The following is a 16666-nucleotide window of genomic DNA, read 5'->3' as shown; positions in this document are numbered from 1 at the left end:
TAACTGGTACATGTACTAATTGTATCAACTGACTGTAACTAGGCCTACAAGGCACATACCAAGGAGTGAGGGGCACCTATGGATAGCCATAGAATGGCCTACAAACCCCCCTCTATGGTATGGGCTAAAATACCTTGGACATGGATTAAGATACCTAAATATCTAATGTCATGGCTGCACATGTTCATCTTGTAGGGATATAGCAACCTATGATTGTACAAAGTACAACAGATCAATTTACAAAAGGTACTAAGTTTAAATCTTGCCAAAAAGCTTCCAACTTAGGTTGAGGTAGTGCCTTCATAAAAATATCTGCCAAGTTTTCTTCAATGGGAACATAAGACGCAAGCATGGAAAATGGGATTCTGTGCAATAGCCAAAGCACTCTGACTATCAGTGAAGATGATAGTAGGAGCATTCTGACATGCATAAAGATTTGCAAGTGACTTTTGAAGCCAAAAACACTCCATTGTAGCTGTAGAAGTTGCTTTGTACTTAGATTCACATCTAGAAGTAGGAACTGCATTCTGCTTCTTACTGAACCAAGAGATGCATGAAGTACCAAGCATGAAAAAGTTGCCACTATGTGTCACACATGTGTCGGAATAGCCAGCCCATCTATCAGTGAATCCATGGATAACAAGTGAAGAATCAACCTCATAAAGGAGGCCCAAATGCCTAGTGCCTTTGAGATACCTGAAGATATGCTTCATCGCCTGCCAATCATGCAGAGGGGCTATGCATATATCTGCTCAATTGTGAGACGACATACTAAAGAAGGGGTCTCGTATGGCATAAGTAAATCAAATAACCAACTGGCTACTATTGCTGTTGATGGAGGGTGACATCACATGCATTGTTGCCATCCTCAGAAGAGAATTGAAAACTAGGCTTTAATGGGGTTGATACTGGCTTGCAATCCTCGAGCTGAAAACACTACAAAATCTATCCAATATACTTGGATTGAGACATCAAAATGCCCCTCTCACTACTAGAAAATTGAATGCCCAAATAGTAATGCAAAAGACCAAGATCAAACATAGCAAATGTCTTATGCAAGATAAAATTAAAAGCTATGATTTGCTCAGCATCATGTGTCCCAGTCACAAGCATGTCATCCACATAGAGCACTAAAATTAGCGAATCTATCCCACTCTTGCAAATGTAAAGGGTAGCCTCTATAGGGTTGTTCTGAAAGCCAAGTGTTCTGAAAGCCAAGGGTAGCCTCTATAGGGTTGTTCTGAAAGCCAAGTGTAAGCAAATGAGCATGTATCTTGGAATACCAAGCCCGGGGTGCCTTCTTCAATCCATAGAAGGCTTTCTTTAAGCAGCATACCTTACTTTCAAAACCTTCAAACTTAAAGCTAGGAGGTTGCGAAACATAGACCTCTTCTTGCAAATGCCCATGAAGGAAAGTCATCTTGATATTAAGTTGATGTACCTCCCAATGAAAGTGGGCAGCAAAGGCAATAACAATGCAGATAATAGTGATCCTGGAAGTGGGGGAAAAAGTCTCCTCAAAGTTAATGCCTTGCTACTGAGCATAGCCCTTAGCAACAAGACGTGCTTTGTAATTGTCCACCACTGAGCCATCAACTTTTCATTTAATCTCATAAACCCACTTAGTCCCAATGGCATTCTTGCCAGCAGGCCAGTCACATAAATCCTAAGTGTTATTATGATAGATAGAATCCAATTCAGCTTGCATAGCCTTCAGCCAACAATCATTCTAAAAGGCATCCTTATGGCATAATGGCTCTTCATTGCATGATGTAGCAACCAATGCACAAGCAACCCAATTAGCATGCTCTTTCCGAATAGCCACTCTAGTACAGGAGGCTAGTAGAGGAGTATCATGTTTACTATCTTTTAACGTGTCAAGTATCAATGAGGGACCTATTTGGGCTCCTATATTTCAGCTCTTTCTTTTCCAAGAGCCTTGTGCACAATGTCCTGATCAAGCTGAGGCATATCAAATTGTAAATGGGGCTGAATATCATGCTACAAATGTGGTTGCAAATGACCAAAAAATGTAGGAGGAGCAACCTCCATTGTGACATCATCATGAGCATCTGACAAAAACAAGGGCACCAAGCTATCAAAGAGATTTGGTGCATCAACAACAGGTTATTTTTTACAGTCCATCAAAGGCATAGTGGAGGATTCATCATATACAAGATCCCTACTAATAAAACACTTTCCTATGTGGGGCTCATAGATCGTATAGCCCTTGCTTTGTGAGCTATACCCAATAAAGATGCATTTAATAGCTTTATCATCCAGCTTGGTGTGTGTTTGAGAAGGCACAATGGCATCTGCCAGGCATCCAAAAGTCCTCAGGTGAAAAATCTTGGGCGTATGACTTGTTCAAGCCTCATAAGGTGTGATGGTCATCAATGCCTTTGTAGGACATTTGTTCAAAATATAATTGGCACACATAGTGGCATCCAACCACAACTTCAAGGGATTGCCTTTCAACATACACCTGGCCATCTCAATCATTGATCTTTTCTTTCTCTTAGCCATGGGATTGTGTTAAGAAGTGTAAGGCACCGTGCACTAATGATGAACGCCATGTGAGGTCAAAAAAATAGCAAACTCCTTTGACATATATTCACCCTGTATTAAGGTGAGAAATTTTCAGCCCACTCTCATTCTCAACCAAGGCGATAAGATGCCTGAAGCATGAAAAAACTTTAGATTTTGATTTCAATGTAAAAATCCAAGTGTACCTGGGGAAGTCATCAATGAATGTGACAAATTAATAGAATCCCCTGAGAGTTGCAACCCGCATGGGGCCACAAACATCACTATGATCTGAATAAATCTTGCATGAGGCACTCATTCTCCCATCCTTGGGAAATGTAGAACAATTCATCTTACCAAGAAAGCAAGGTTCACAAACATGCTTTGAAAGCATATGCCTTTTGGGAAGATCAACAACCATGCCATCCTTATGTAGCTTCAACAAACCTCCAAAGTTGAGGTGTTCAAACCTCTCATGCCACAAATGGGTATTTGCCATGGTAGAAGAATCAAGAGCAAAGGTATCTACATCTACAAGTTTAGCATCATCCAAGCATCTGTCATAGGCATCAAGTGTATACATCCCTCGAGTCAATGTCCCAATCAAGACCATGGTAAAGGCATGTGTAGCATCATATACTGCACATCGGATACCATGAAAAAGGACTTGATAGCCACAAGTAGCTATGGTTGAAATATATATCAGGCACTTGCAAATGCTTGGAACATAAAGCACGTTCTCTAGTGTGACAAGACCACCAGAAATAGAAGTAAGAGTAACTTTCCTAATTCCTTTCATTGTATATGATGCATTACTGGCACATGTGACTGTCCCCCCCCTTAGATGCATGCTCAAGTGAGCTGAATAACTTCCTATAGGAAATAATGTGCTTGCTAGCACCACTACTAGGCATCAGATACATAAGAAACTATCATGCAAGCATCATGAAAATCAAGATTATACTGACATGTAACAAGAAAATCCCAATGCTAGTCTTGTGTAAAGTTAGCTGACTCGAGTCAATCATTTGGACCAGGAGAACGAGATACTGCAAGACCAAACTCTTTCTTCTTATTGTCAGATGCAATTATTTTCCTACATTCAGAAATGCCATGCCCAGGTTCCCTGCAATAGTTGCATCTCTTCTTCTTCTTCTTCTTCTTATCCCCTAAAGAAGAAGCATCATGGTAGTGACCAACATGTGAATGAGAGGGTCTACCAGTTGAAACCTTGCCTTTGCCTTTGTTTTTATGCTGGGCAGCAAAGGCTTGATCACTAGCCATAGAAGCATTGCAATTTGCACGACTTTGTTCCTCTTGAAGTAAGAGGGAAACCAGCTATTCAAAGGAATAATGGTTGGCATTCCCACCTGCAACCAACCTCAATGTAGTAGCAAATCCCTGATAGGAGTCAGGAAACCTATCAAGAGTATTAGAAATAAGTTGAGAATTAGGTACCACCTCATCAATGTTAGCCAACTTCTCTTTTAAATCCTTCACATTGGTAAGATGCTTGCATCCATGTTACCACCCTCTTCAAGCTTCAAGTCCTTCAACTGCTTGCCCAAATAGGCAACCCGCTCCCCATTCCGCACTTGATACAAGGATGCAAGCTGATCCCATGCTTGCTTTGTTGTCTTGCAAGACCAGATATGAGGGATAATGGCCCTTTTAATGAGAAGAGCAATCAAGGCATGTGCTTTGGCCACACAACCATCCCACTAAATCTGATCCTGTCTAGGTGGCAAAGTACCTATAATAGAAGATACAACTACTCTAGAAGTAGCATTAGCCCATCACTAGATGAGCCTAAAGAAGTACTTACAGTACCAAAAGTAGGAGCTGTAGAACTAGAAGCTGCATTATGTGTAGGCTTGACCTCAGCACCTCAAACAATGTTCCACAAATTCTTTGCAACCCATACATGCCCCATCATATACGCTTGCATAGGGTAATTTGTGCCATCAAGCTTGTCCTCAACCCCAAGCATCCCAAACAAATCATCCTTGCTACTAGTCATGGTGTTGAAATTCAAGGCAAATGAGAGAAGGGTAACCTCTCAAAATCAAAAGGCAAAATGTTGCTCAAGATTCAAATCTTTTCACTACAAAAGACTCGGTTGTCTCAAGGTGTACCTATTGTGAAAATTCCCCAAAAGGCAACACGAGGCCTTCCAAGGCAACACGAGGCCTTTCCAAAATGCAAATGAAGAAAAAATTGGAAAGAACCAATGCAACAAAGGCTTACCCAATGTTGTAGCTCAAAAATATAGTAGGGAAAAGTCTTTAGATGTGAGCCAAGGGTTTCACCCTTGAGGGAGAGATGAAAAAGACAGCAAATGGCAATGAGGGATGCCAAAAGAGGGCTAGAAATGAGATTTACTGCAAGAGAAAGTGCTCCCACGAGGTGGAGAACACTTTGAAATGAGAGGAGGGTGACCAATGGAGAGGAACTCACAGCCCAAGGCAAGGGAAAGCCAAATGAGAAGGAAAGGGCTCAAGAAGAGGCTTCGAAGCTCTAAAAATGTCTTTTACAACTAGAACGTAGCATGAGACAACTTCAAAGGGCTGGGAAAAGCTTCAAATAGGCTAGCATGAAACCTTGAGGCAAGGCTTACAGCACCAAATGTGCATGTAGTAGGTCTAACCAACAAGAAAATAGCCATACTGCTACCCATAGTATTCCATACCAGTAATAAATGCATCCATACAACATTAAATATTGATCCACAAATTTGTACAGCCTTGAAAATCATGTCAGCAATCCCATGCTACATTGTACAACATTAAATACTATCTGTCAGCATCCATTTAGCTTGTACGAATTGTATGGCTCATATGTCACGTGTGGAGCCACCTATAGAAAAAAGGTTCGTACCATAGCTATAGTAGATGTCAGATGCACCAAAGTGAAGGCTTCGAGATAAAGTTTTTGCTCTAATAGCTCATAAAAGCTCACATATGTGACAAAGCACTTTGGATCGGCTTCAAATAGGCTACCAAACAGCTCTAAATGTGAGGACTAGTGCTTGGGGAGGATGTAATGGTTGGAGGGTGAAACCTTGACTTGCTCTTATACTAGTGTAGCCTATGGCAAGCAATGGAAGCTCAAAAATGGAGGAGAGAAGACAAAAAATGAGATGCTGTAATGAATTGCTACAAAACTGAATGGAGGCTCAAGAGAGAGCCAACATAACAAAACCCTAGGGCTAAGTTCCCTAACTAGACTAAGTGTCCTCACTATCCTAAGTGGTACATGTACTAACTATACCAACTGACCTAACTGCTGTAACTAGGCCTACAAGGCACATACCAAGGAATGAGTGACACCTATAGATAGCCCATAGAATGTCCTACAAAACTCTCACACTAAAAATGCCTTTGTCCATGAAGATACGATTTGCATGACCTAGGGCAAAAAGTCACAAATGAATGAAAAAAAGGTGTTTAGGAGCACCTTAAAGTGAAAATCAAGATAGCAAGAGTATACTCCACAAGAGAGCTTGATTCAATTAGAATCTCAACTAAATAGTTACAAATGAAAGTACAAGTCGTGAATTATATATAGACTAGACTAAGTAAACTAGGAATAGCCTACAAAATCATACCATTGCATATGTTCCTATAGGTGCTAGAGCATAAAAATACAAGCTCATAGGGAAATTACCTCCCAAGTCCCAAATGAGTCACATTGGGGCACATGAAAATGGTCCTAGAGTATTATCCTATGTACAAGGCAGTAGTTGAGACCCTATGCATATAAGGACTAGAGGTGTGAGGCCCATTATCTACTGCATGATTTTGGGGGAATGAGGTCTTCAAAGTGGCTAGAGGGATTATGGTTTGGCAAGTTTGACATATGACTCCATATGGCACCCATGCAAGGGCCCATGATACTGACATGTGCGAAATCTCTATTTTTCCTCACATGCTCCTCTAATGTTGGATGTTTATGTAGGCTGCCTAGCCACCCAAATGAAGATTTGGTCACATCTTTAAAAGGTCTTGAAAGTATATTTATATGTTTATCTATCTATCCATTGTGACCATGAGAGCATGAGGCATTATAGGCCTTTACATTGTATTTCATCTTTGCATGTGGCTTATTAGCATGTTCATGTTATCCACCTACCATAATAGTGGTTTGCTGATTTTTCGAATGTTCTATACCCCCCCCCCTTGTCGCCCACGGCTCTCCTCAAGCCACCATATGGTCCTTGCGGAATCCAAAGTGGGTAGATGCCCACCACTAAGGGGATAGTATTCCCCTCTTGAATCTTGAATTGGTTCATATTCCCACTAGCTTGCCAATTTAATCTTATAATGCTATAATTATTGATGATAATATGATTGTTCTTAGCACACAAAATGATTGTGAGTCACAAGTGCTTTTTGTTCACAAAGATTGTAGTATATAGCTCTTGTACCTAGTATACTAGGGTAAGGTGGACACAATTGAGTCATGACTCCTCATGAGAGTCTATAGAAGGAGACAGTGAGTGTTGGCATTATGATTGTGGAAGTAGTGAATACTCCAATATCCTACATAGTGGGGTAAGTGTTTCCTCAATTGCAAGACAATGAGAGCAATTGTGATTGTGTATCAATGAGCGAGTTTGCCAAGGAATTTTTTTTCTCCCCTTTTTGACAAATTAGATTGATTCTTTTTGTGTGATTTGATGTAAGTTGCACAATTTTTTATGGAACCCAAGGGGGCCATTAAGGAAATTTTAAGATAGCACATGCATTTACTAGAAGGGATTTTTTCAATTAGGAAATTTATATGCTTTTAACAAAATATGGCCATATTTATTGATCCCTTGAAAGCACATACTATACATATTTTTACATAGGGAATCCCTTAGCTATTGGAATCATAACAAGAGAACTATTAGTAACGGATTGATACACAATCATCAAAGCAAGTTTTTAAATAGAATTCAAGTTATAGATGCACCTAGTAACATGGAAGCCTCAATTCTTCATACTATGCATGATATACTTGATGAGCCTATGACTTAAGGTGTTAATGCCCATGCAAATCAGAGTGAGCCTAAGTAGGAAGCATCCTTCCAGCATTGTGCTCATGAGGGTTCTCGTCCTTCTTGCAAATCAAGATGAACCTAAGTGGGTATAGCATCCTTCATGCATTGTGCCCATGAGAGTTCTAGTCAAGGTACTTCTAGAGTACTTTATTAAGGCTTTTCAAGCAACACAAAGGAGAGAGAAAATTATTGGGGTGAAAAATGTAAGTCTATTGGGGTAGAATGGGAATTGTAATCAATTTAAGTGACTATGTTAAGTGGAAACAAATCTAGAGGTGCCCCTTATATAAGAAGTCGATTGCTTGGTTCCACAAATAAATCTATTGCACTTTTCTATGCTCTAGGGATAGTTGCAACTACTTGAAGTTTGAAATATAAACTAGAGGCAAATGGGGAAAAGGGAAAAAGGACTATTTGGAAAGATGAGTGATAGTTCCAACGTTACCATGTCCCATCATTCCACCAAAATCTCCAAGCCTACAACCTTGCATAACTTGTGAGGCTATCCAAGCCGAACTTAATAGTTTGGTGCAAGAACCCCTCAATTTTTGGAATCAAGAGACACTCATATCTACATTCCATAGAAGCTTAGTGATAGCAATTGAGAGCATGAGGCAACCCTAAATATTTGGATCTAGAACCTGGAGAATTTCTATTGCATGGTATGGAGCAAGTTTCAAACCTCCCTATTTAGAATGCCTTGTAGACAATTATAGTGGACATGCCAAACAATAGGATCACATGAACTATAGTGTTTTTCAGCTCTTGGATGACACAAGATTCACAATTGTTTTTAATGGATGGAAAAATATAAATTATTTCCCACTGTTGAGTATGATGATTGTATCATCGAGAGGGGAGGCCTTTCATAAGTTCATTGATTTAAAAAATCAAAGAAGTTTAGGGATTGCATAGCAAGTTTATTTATAGAAGCTATAGGGGAGATATGCTAGAATAAAGTTATGCAAATTGTCATGGACAATGAGAAGAGCTACAAAAAGGATGGCATATATTAGAAAGAGCGTTTAGGTATTTGTATGCATCATTATGCAACATACGCCTATCGAACTTGGTGTTGTATAAGCGTGTGCCATTGTTTAAGGAGATTGTACATGATGCCTATGCAATTATTAAGTTTATATAATCTTGTTTATGTCTAGGGACAATCTACAATTTAAGGGATGGTCTTAATGTTAGAATTTCCTACAACCACATGGATGGTGTTTGGTAGTATGCATGAATATGCTACATGCACCTACCGGACTTGGTGTTGAAAGATTTGGTATATGCATGTGCTGCGGTTTAAGGAAATTGCATATGATGCCTGTGCAATTGTTAAGTTCATATGATCTTGTTTATGTCTAGAGACAATCTAGAAAACTGGAAGATCTACAATGTTAGAATTGCATACAACCACAAGATTGTGCATGCGCTTTGCAATGGTTGATTTAAAAAAAGACTTTTTCGTTTGAGATATTCCATTATGATATATTTCAAAGGTAGATGTCTAAGTCAGTGTTTGAAGCACCACAATCCTACAGAGACACATGTGCAATGAAACCCACATAGACACACCTAAATGAAATTCCCATACTAAACATACCTATAGCGAACCCCCACAAAGGCACATGTGCAATGAAACCCACATGCTAAACACACATGCACGTCCACATGCACAAACATGCATGTCCACACACACACACGCGTGCGCGCGCGCGTGAGAGAGAGAGAGAGAGAGAGAGAGAGAGAGAGAGAGAGGGAGAGAGAGAGAGAGAGACCTTGGAAGCCACTTCCCTCCTCTCCCCTCTTTCTTGTCAACAATTGAGGGGTCCCTCCCCTCCTCATCCTATGTTAATGGGCTTCCTTTTCATCCCTAAGGCTTCCCCACTCACATAGAATCATTTTGATTTTTGAATGAGTAGTGTAACATACTTTTCTTTTTTATTAATGCCACCTCCAAAACTCCACCTCTCCCCTTCCCCTTAATTAATTGGCACTTCCCACCCTAAAGTTCCATCCCCCCTTTAAATTCCACCTCCCCTTAGTGTCAACATGCACTTGCCCTCTTCCTTTTCATCTAACTAATAGCTAGTTGAATATTAATTTTGCTTAGTAGGGGACACTTGTTTTAAAACGATTCAGTGTTAAGGAACAACTTATCTTAAACTTCTCGCTAGAAGACTGATTCTTTTCATAAAATTTCAAAGGAGTGGCTACAAACCAATATTGCATGTAAGTGGTAGTTTTGGTAAATATATTTCCAATCAAGGTTCGCTAACTCGGCTGGTGCAATGGGCGTACAAGGACTATTGCATTTGAATGTTTTCGAACACCGAAGACTCCATCAATAATTCGGCAATGGCGGTAGGATAGGAGCGTTTGCAGGAGCAGGTCCAGCTGCCCAGGCTGCTTGTTCAACCAATTTCCTGGAGCGACTCCTTTGGGCTTCGCACAAACCTTGCAATCGGAGACCTGCGCGCAAGATTAGACGATCGAGGGTTAAAAGAGTCCAGAGCATGTAATAAATGAGCAGGGATTAGAAAGCGGAGATGCGTTTTCAAGTTGTCGGTAAGAATTTCATGCCTGTTCCGAGTTCACAACATTGAAACTTACCTTCTCCCGCAGCTAGATTGGTAAATAGATCAATGATATTATGACACTTCTTTTGACACTCAGGTGAGCAAATCGCTTGTTGGAGCTTACGGTCCCATATGAAATCAGTAGACAGGCCAATTGACGTTCTCTTCAATCCACAAGAGCCGATGCAATCAGCGGTCTCAACACGCGAAGCAAATATATCTGCGACGACTTTGGATGTCTGCAAAATTTCTCCCATCAGTGTCCGAAATGGAATTTTCGTTTTCACGGAAAGAAAGACAATCGTAGATGAAAGACGTAGGTGGCTCACCTGACACTCAAGTTCTATGTTACCATCTCTTACAATATTAGTCTCCAGCACGCAGCGGACGCCTGAAGATGAGACTGCAAAAGCGCATTCCTCTACAGGAAGCTCCTCGCATTCGAAATTAGCTGGTAAAGGGCAAAGTACATATGATTAGGCCGCGATTAGTATGATTAGGCCAAGCAAGCGAAACATGTGCACCCAGAAACGAGCGCTGGGCAAGGTGGTGAGCGATGGTGGGTCTCACCGGAAAAGGCAGAGACGGTGAGGCCGAGGAAGGCAGCGAAAGCGATGAGGAGAGTTGTGGAGAAAGCCATTTGATGATGAATGTGCGAAACTGGAGAGGAGGGGATGGAAGAAGGGAGAAAGGTCGATGGATGAATGTTCACGAGAACGAGAATAAGAAAGTCAGCTGAAGCCGGTGGCTGTTATTGACGGTTGAGGGTGCGCGCCGGCAGGTTCCCCCCCCCCTTACCAACTCCCTAACTTCTCCTTCTCTTGAATGCTAGCCCTTCAATGGCACCTTCGGCCCCGTTCACACCACCCGCACGCCTGACTTGCACAACACTTGCCTTCCGCAAAGGTGGAATGAACCTGTTGGCTGGTTAGTTGGGCATCGAAAGGAACGGGCTTCCGACACCACCCCCCGCCTGAGGACTGGTCCCCCTCAGTTGCGCCCGTCGAAAGCCTTGGTGGGCTTTGACAGCCAATAAACTAGGCTGCTTTAGGAGCTTAGGCCAGTTGGTGTGAACAACACACCCCAACAGACTCATTTGGCACATATCCCTAGCCGCCGGTTGGTGTGAACCCAGCCTCAGATTCTAGCTTTTGGAGTAACCTCAACATCTCACGTGTGCCTTGAAGGCCTGCACTAGAATGTCACTACCACCAATCGGCCTTATATGTTGATGTTCTAGGAAGAGCATACCTTTGAGGGGTTTCCAGGAGAGCATACCACCTTTAAAGTTCCCTTATGAGAGCAAGAAGAGCATACCCCTTCAGCATGGATTTTCATCTCATCATCATGTCCTCACATTATCATGTGATCACAAAAGATAACATTAGTCTTTTTAATTTCATTTAACTGGTTAATGACAATCAAGAAGTTGGCCCATAGAAAGTACATTAGACCGACGGTATAAATAAATATAGCTTTAGTATACATAATATTATCAATATAGCAAGGGTTAATCCAAATATCAAAGGATGTGGTATTTCAAGGGAATATACTATCAATCAATTGTATCATTAGCTTAGTACATTAAAGCCACATTTTTTAATTAAAAATTAGAATAAAAATTGATCAAACTCTGATTGTAAAGCTATACCATTTGTTGTCATTTGTGTGATATGGCTTTATAGTTCTACACTTGAGTGCATCAAATAGCAATTGTGGGAATGTTCAAGTAGGAGAGAAAAAAGATGGAGGGGAGAAGATGAGTTCCTTTTCTAGTTTTAGTTTGATTAATGAATGAATGCGTATAAAACGTGCAAATGCAAAATACAAATGTGTGTGGCCATTGTCAGAGAGAGAATTTATTCTTTAATTTTTATGAAATTTTATTTACATGATAATTATTTATGAGCCTCTAAGTGCACATTAACCATAGTGATAGAAGCTATGTACACTAAGTATTGCACATTATCTTTGGATAGATTAAGTGTACAAAGGTAATTGAGGTGGAAGACAAAGGCATACCTATGTGTTTAAGCAAAAATTGCTGCATAAGCATCAATCTAAGCAGATTGTGATAAGCATTGTCACATGCAAGATAGAAAAACTACAAACTACATGGATGAAACTAATTAAACTAGGAAGTCTACATGATTGCAAATTAGAAGCAAATTACAGTATAATGAAAGAGAAAAAGGGTGTTTGATTATCCATAGACATAAAATGCAAATAGTTGCAAGTCAACATGGTGTCTAATGTTTTAGACGCCTTTTCACATTTGTATCAATGCACAATCAACGAGCATAATTTTTGTTAATAAATACTGTGAATTTAGTGTGAATGTGAAAATCAATAGTAATAATCTAGGGAGCTAGAACAAGATATGCATTTTTATATTTATTGCCACTAATGTTAGTATTATCATCAATCGTTTCAACATTATTGGCAGAAATAATACTATTACTACCAATATTAATACTACTATTGACAATAGTAGTCCCACTTCCAAGAATATTACCACAAATAGTTTGATATTTACCAATGGTAATAATCATAGTACCATTAGTGCTATACATGTTACTAAAGGTAATATTCACATATTCTTTCAAGGTTGCTCATGCTGATGTCCTCTATATAATGGTAAGAGAACCAAGGAGGGCTCTTCATTCAACGAGATTATGATTCATATCTTTGTGAGTGACTACTTGATGCATTGGGACAATAATAGCCTCCACTATTTCAATCATGCAAGGTACGAGAAAATGCATGATTTCGTTATACTCATGGGGTCCACTATTTGGATTCCTTGTGTTTTTAGAAACTTGTACAAACCTAAATGCTAATGAATGTGAGTTTCATTACTCATGGGGATGGTCCCCTACACTCCTTTTGTAGAACCTTTAGACATAAATACGAGTACCAACAATGAATGTTTAGAATTTTCACTAGGAGGCCAAATACACTAAGGCATTGCACGTCACAATTAAGGGTGTTAATAATGCTCCTAATCAAGTTCTAAGTGAAGGAGTTGTTGCAAATGAAGGCATTGGCCATCCTAATTGTTGCAAAGAGTCATTCCATGTGGTGAGAGAAAATGACATAAGTCATATAGCCCAAAATGGGAGCTTGGAATCAATTTATGTGACTTTTATAAGTGAAAATGCAAGTACTAGGGAATAAAGAATCTTAGGGGGAGTATTTTGCATAAATTTTCATTTGCATGAAGGCTCCAAAGAGACCATTCTAGGAAGTTCAATGTTCAAGCCCCATCTCTAGCATCTGTCATAGCATGAGAGATAAGCAAGAGACAAGTGGCAAATTCTGAAAGATATCATTCTACGAATTTGAAGGTGCAAGCTCCATGTTCCCAAGAGAGTTTCCAAGCACACAAGCTTGAGGAATTACAGACTTTGTAGAACATACACTCATGTTGCACTACCCTATATGGATGTAGGTACTCCTCAATGTACTGTGCAAGAAGCATCTCCATTTATGACTCATAAAACCAAAGTGACAACTAGAAGTCACAGTTTCAGGAAACCTAGGGAGAGCATTGAAATTTAAGATTGGAGAACACACAACATATATTTAGTGGATCAATCTTGCATTCTGGATATCCAATGAGTAGAATGGTGGATAATGAGGATATGTGGGATGCATGGAATTGCATTACTACATATGGACTAGTCTACAAGGCACCCAAATACCACATGTTGCACCCATGTTGCACAACTATACTAGACAAGTTGTATAGAAAAAAGAAATATTATATCAACTATAGTATGTTCCATTAACTACACAAGACTACATGTAGAATTGTCTTTGATGGATGGATAAGCTAAGCATCACATCTTATCAAATTTAATGTGTCTATATCACCTCGAGAGAGTTGATTGATTCATCTCACATAAAAAACTTAGGGACCTACATAGCACTTGTACTGTTAAATGGTAGGCCCTAAGAAAGTTGTGTAGGTCATTAGGACGATGCTAATATCTACTAGAAGGCCAGTTCAAAATTTGATATGAATCTACATGTAGTAGGTACACTTTAAATCTTATGTTGAAATATTAGCACAGGATTAGCACAAACAAAGGACAAACATATGGCATGGTTGAAGTAAATTGTACATGAAGCATATCATGAGATTTATAACTTTGAAGCAACATCTAGCAACAATGTCCATGTCAAGAGATAGTTTAAACACACTGCAGTTCACAAGATTTATGAAGTGTTTCTACATGTTGTATTTATTGATAAGTAATGTGAGTTTCCTTATTGATATGTTCTTGCAATTCTTTCCAAATATGAGTTCCAGAGTTGGTTGACAGGGTGAAATCTATGGCATGAAAGATGTGATGGAATTGCCCACATTGTGGAAGTAGTTCGAGGACATTGTAAATATTATGAAATCTATCTTGTATACACCTACAAGAGTACATTATGGAATTTGAACTTGTCTCAAGAACAAGTCCCTTTCTTGGGCTACCGCTAATCATACTTAGTTATCACTATTTTCTCATTGTAGCTCTGTCCTTTTTCATCTATGTTTCTTGAAGTAGAGTGCTACCAATAACTTGATTCCTATCTAACACTCTCTTCTCAACACAATTCTATAATCATGTGACTCCTTCAACCATCATTTACTAGATAAGAAAGTCATCATGATCAAATAAGACCTTGAGTATAGTAGTCAGTAGTGTAGGTTTGTCCTTTAAAGCTTTGGTAATTTTTTATTTTGCTTAGTTGTTGAGAGAGGTAGTCCATGTTTTTTTTAGAGTAGCACATATTGATTTTCCAAAGATGATGGCATTTTTCTAGTCATTAGGAGGAGGTGAGAGCTAAGTATTTGGTTATGGTGATGGCATGTGTTATTCCACAAGAGGATACAAAGGCTACTTATCTTTTAGAGGGCTACGTGGTCCTTATTATTGTTGTCTAGATTTTTCAAGGGCTACTTTGGATTATTAAGAGGCTTACTCCTAGGATGAAGAGAGATTTCATCATTGTCCTTGTCATCGTCATCATTCCCATCTTGTTATCTTGTTTCCTTATCATCCCTAATGGACACAAATGCTTCAAGAGCTTCATAGAGCTCTTCAACATCCACCTCCATTGGGTACCAAATCTACTCAATGGTTAGCATTATTTGAGTGATTCAATCTCATATTATCCTTTTGAGCATGATCATTAACCCAAGCCAATTGTAAGATCCTTATGTTTTTCATCATACAAGAGGAGAGGCATAGGTTTGATGACTAGATATAGGTTGTGATCTTGTGTGTAGTGATGATAAGTTCCCCATTGTAATGATTAGTTCCCAATTGGGGAGAATGGATGGCATGATTTCCTCTTTATATCCTTATCTTATGACAAGCAGATATTTTGGTACCAAGTCGCACAAGATATATTTCTAGATGGTTTTTTATTTTAATAAATGTCAAGCTTTTGAAGTGTCCCTATAGTAGATTACTTGCATGTTACTAGTCATTTTATTTATTGCAATGTTGTTGAATTATGAGGGGCTAGTTCGAATCAATAAGCTCTTCCATGGTGACCCTTGCCTTAATAGCCTTGTACATCATGGTATAGAATTCCAATGGGGTGTGATCTATAATCCAAAAGTAAATAATCTCTTCCATGCATTTTGTGACTATCATGTACTTATGACCAAATTCCTCATATCATTGAGCAATTGCTTGTAGTTGTTTGCTTGGCTTTGTCACTCATAATGCTATCTTCAACCTATTGTGGCGCTATGATTCCTTCTCCTCTAATGCTATTTATTTTTGGATTTTTTAGTTTAGTGCCACTACTAGCTTTGACAACTTTAGCTTGTCTTCCTCTAGTTTGCTTTGACTACTCTAGGTTGTTCTCCACTTTATTTTAAGAAATCTAGGTTGTCTTGTCTTCTTTGATGAGATATTTTGTTTAATTTTCCAAGGTAGTATTTTGATTTTATATCTCCGTTTGGAATATTTATTTTTCTTATTTCAAATCCTTGATTTGACTCTAGGATGTTAATGCTAAAGTTTGGGGGAAAGAAAGGGAGATGGCTACATTGATGGTGTCTTTTGTTGTCAGCATTCATTGATGTAGTGAGATAAAGCTCCAAGATTGGGCTCTTCTTTTCTTATGCTTTCCACTCTTAAATTTATCTTTTCTCCAAGTTAGCCTTGTGCTAACCTTTGAATTTTCAAACTGAATCCCTCTCTACATCATATGTCTTATGGACTACCCTTTCTCTTGAGTAGAATTTGGCCTAGTTGTTGTAAGTACAATAAGCTCTTACTGTGTCTTTCTTTGCAACAAGGAGATCTAAGTACCAATACCTTTCTACCTCATTGGTCCTTTCTACTTCATATGAATTCTGAATTGCTTTTTGTTAGATATCAATGCTTCACTCTCATATAACTACGCGGGAACCAGCTAACTCTACTTGTAAGCCCCCTATATAAGGAGAAGGCATTTGAGTAGCTAGGTTATCCGGTAGGTCCTAGTTTGGACACCAGATGGGGGC

General features: G+C 39.3%; 1 protein-coding gene across 1 annotated transcript; it reads right to left on the bottom strand.

Annotated features, from left to right (window-relative positions):
* Positions 1-9914: 9914 nt before the first annotated feature.
* Positions 9915-10789, bottom strand: LOC147899647 (uncharacterized). The gene is made up of 4 exons (XM_087377772.1): positions 10720-10789; positions 10479-10600; positions 10184-10388; positions 9915-10042 (listed from the first exon to the last, which is right to left on the bottom strand). Exons 1-4 carry the CDS (start codon positions 10787-10789, stop codon positions 9915-9917), a joined length of 525 nt encoding a protein of 174 aa, XP_087233898.1.
* Positions 10790-16666: the final 5877 nt, after the last annotated feature.

The sequence above is a fragment of the Dipteris shenzhenensis genome, chromosome 8 (assembly GCF_047967505.1).
Source record: "Dipteris shenzhenensis isolate YYH24624 ecotype China chromosome 8, Dip_SZ_1.0, whole genome shotgun sequence".
Taxonomy (NCBI): domain Eukaryota; kingdom Viridiplantae; phylum Streptophyta; class Polypodiopsida; order Gleicheniales; family Dipteridaceae; genus Dipteris; species Dipteris shenzhenensis.
The sequence above is the reverse complement of the archived record's forward strand: the minus strand, read 5'-3'. Positions and strand labels throughout refer to the sequence as shown.